At 44.3% G+C, this 2,500-nt stretch overlaps 1 protein-coding gene across 2 annotated transcripts in view; it reads right to left on the reverse strand.

Moving 5' to 3' along the window:
- POLA1 (DNA polymerase alpha 1, catalytic subunit) overlaps nucleotides 1-2,500 on the reverse strand; it is a 333,656-nt gene that overhangs the window by 68,870 nt on the left and 262,286 nt on the right. For both annotated transcript variants that reach the window (XM_045290755.1, XM_045290756.1), the window contains exon 36: nucleotides 1,620-1,716. In XM_045290755.1, the coding sequence (XP_045146690.1) occupies nucleotides 1,620-1,716 (97 nt within the window). The remainder of the gene's footprint in view (nucleotides 1-1,619; nucleotides 1,717-2,500) is intronic.

The following is a 2,500-nucleotide window of genomic DNA, read 5'->3' on the forward strand; positions in this document are numbered from 1 at the left end:
AAGCAAATGTTTTGAGAATGATGATGGCAACAAATGTACAAATGTGCTTGACACAATAGATGCATGTGTAGATTGTGATGAGTTGTACGAGCCCCCAATAAAATGATTAAACAAAAAGAAAAAGAAAAACGGAGTCAGTCTCAAATGTAAGGAGGAGCCTAGTGTTTTATCTCCGGAGAGTCTACAGATCTCTAGGGAGCAATCTTGGAGAGTAACAGTACACCAGCAGCAAAGGGGATTACCCCTTACAGTGATATCCAGGAGGATGAAATGGACCTAATAGAAATGTACAATGTACTCACCAGGGAACCAGTATTTAATCTCCTCAATTTATTACTCCCTTAAAAGGACTGTCCTTGGTTGTCAAAGAAAACCAGCTATTAATGATATTACAAGTTCATATTGGGTTGGACATTAGCCAGGAATGGAATTTCTAAAGCCTAGTTATTACAGGACAAAGAGAATTTCTTGGCTATCTAAATTTCGCCTATTCGCCGAAAATATGCCCAAGTCCTTACAGCGCATCTAAAGACAAGACGCTAAGGTCCTAACAAACTCTTTCACAAGTCTCGAGGATTGCAAGACCAAACCAAACAGTTTGTTTTTGCGGCGAGGGGGGGATCGATCATTTCTGCCTTTATCTTGTAGATGGAAACAAACTGGAAGCCAATTATGATGGCAATGGAAAGTACAAAGACCAATTCAAGGCCAGGAGATCCGCATGCTTTGGAAAATAACTAACTTATTGGACTTTTGGGGGTGGGGAGTGAAAATAAAAACAAAATAAAAATGAAGCTACATGGAAGCCTACAGAGTGTTTAACATAGTATTTGTCAGCAAATGTCAATTCAGCTTTTTGTAGGTAACTAATGAGAAAAATGTGTCAATTTGTCTCTTTTATTTCTTACAGGTAATAGAAAAGTTGTCACTGTGATTTTTCTGGCTGGAGGAAAAGAAACAAACAACAAAAATAACCCCCCCCCCCCAAACCCATGATTTGTCACGACATTTTCAAATACTTTAAAGTTATGTAACAAAGCTTTGACCAGGCCCATTAAGTCCAACCGTGCCTGCTATCAGGACCCACCAGGGGCAGAGGGATCCTGGCTGGCCCTGATCCTCTGGGTTGGCAGTGCCTCTCCATTCTCTGCAGAGGGAGTCAATAAAAGGGCGCCACCCCATCCCTCTCTTTTCAAAAGGAACCTAGGCTTTTAGTGAACAGCGGAGACACACTCCAGGCCTATTTTTTTGGGTGGTAATTTCTGGTTTTTGTAGGCCCAATGATCACGTTGCCTATGCTTACTTTATTACAATTACTAAACTCTATGGAAAATAGCATTTTCAAAATATAGCATTTACAGAGTCGTTTTTGTGTGGTTCCTCCCCCTAGGGCCCTGATTTACTAGAGAACAATGTCAGACGGGCCATGGGGGCCAGAGCTGGGGATTCCTATGCCAACGCCCCTCTTGCAGGGGATCCCTGCTTCCCCCAGCCCCCCCGCAGCCCTGCTGCCAAGATAGCAAGGCCAAGCCACACCAGCATCCTGACACAGTAGGTCTGGCTTTTATGATGCAAATTTCCACTTTAAACTCAAAGGTAATTACAGTATTTTAACGTACCTTTCTCATGATCGGTAATAAGTTTCTCCTGTGCATAATCCACATCAAAAATGTGCCGGTAAAAGCACAGCTGGGTGTACAGGGACTTGTCAGAATACTGCAATATAACAGAGAAATAAATGAATACTACTATTGGAGAGGGGGGCATGGTGATCACCAGCAGCAGAGTATATCCCCTAATTTCACCTTCCATATTAACCAGCAATTCTTAAGGAGGGGGTGGGTTCGAAGTAGAGCCTGTCCCCTCCTATAGTCCACACACCCTGCATAGTTCCAACTCCATCTTGCCATTTCCATCCTGGATTACTAATTGCACGGCTAGCTACAATGGTCAACTCTGCTGCTCAACCCCCCATCCCCACCCCCACTGATTATATCAACCTGCCAATTCCTAGGCACCTTTGACGGGCCCTGATTATAAATTGGGCTGCTAACTAAAAGGTCAGCAGTTTGAAACCACCAGCCTCTAGGGGGAGCAAGATGAGTTTTTCTACTTCCATAAAGAGTTACAGTCTGGGAAACCCACAGTGGCACTTCTACCCTGCCCTAGGTCATAATAAGTTGGCATCCACTTGTTGACAGCGTGGAAGGCACCCTTGACAATATGCACCGGCACCTGGGCAAAGCAGTACTGTGCTTCCTAACTGGGACCTGACCAGACTAGCAGGAAGTTAAGTGATCTTGAAAACACTGATGGTTATCTTATGAGGTGCCCTGATGGTGCTGTGGGCTAGGCATTGGATTCCTAACCTCAAGGTTGGTGGTTCAAACCCCTCCACAGGAAAGACAGGGCCATCTGCTCCCATAAAGAAACCTTGTAAAGGGGCTGCTATGGCTCAGAATCGACTGGAAAAGGCAGTAGTAGAGTGGGTTATCCTATG

The sequence above is a fragment of the Echinops telfairi genome, unplaced genomic scaffold (assembly GCF_000313985.2).
Source record: "Echinops telfairi isolate 266 unplaced genomic scaffold, ASM31398v2 ScPeMD7_53;HRSCAF=182, whole genome shotgun sequence".
Lineage (NCBI taxonomy): Eukaryota > Metazoa > Chordata > Mammalia > Afrosoricida > Tenrecidae > Echinops > Echinops telfairi.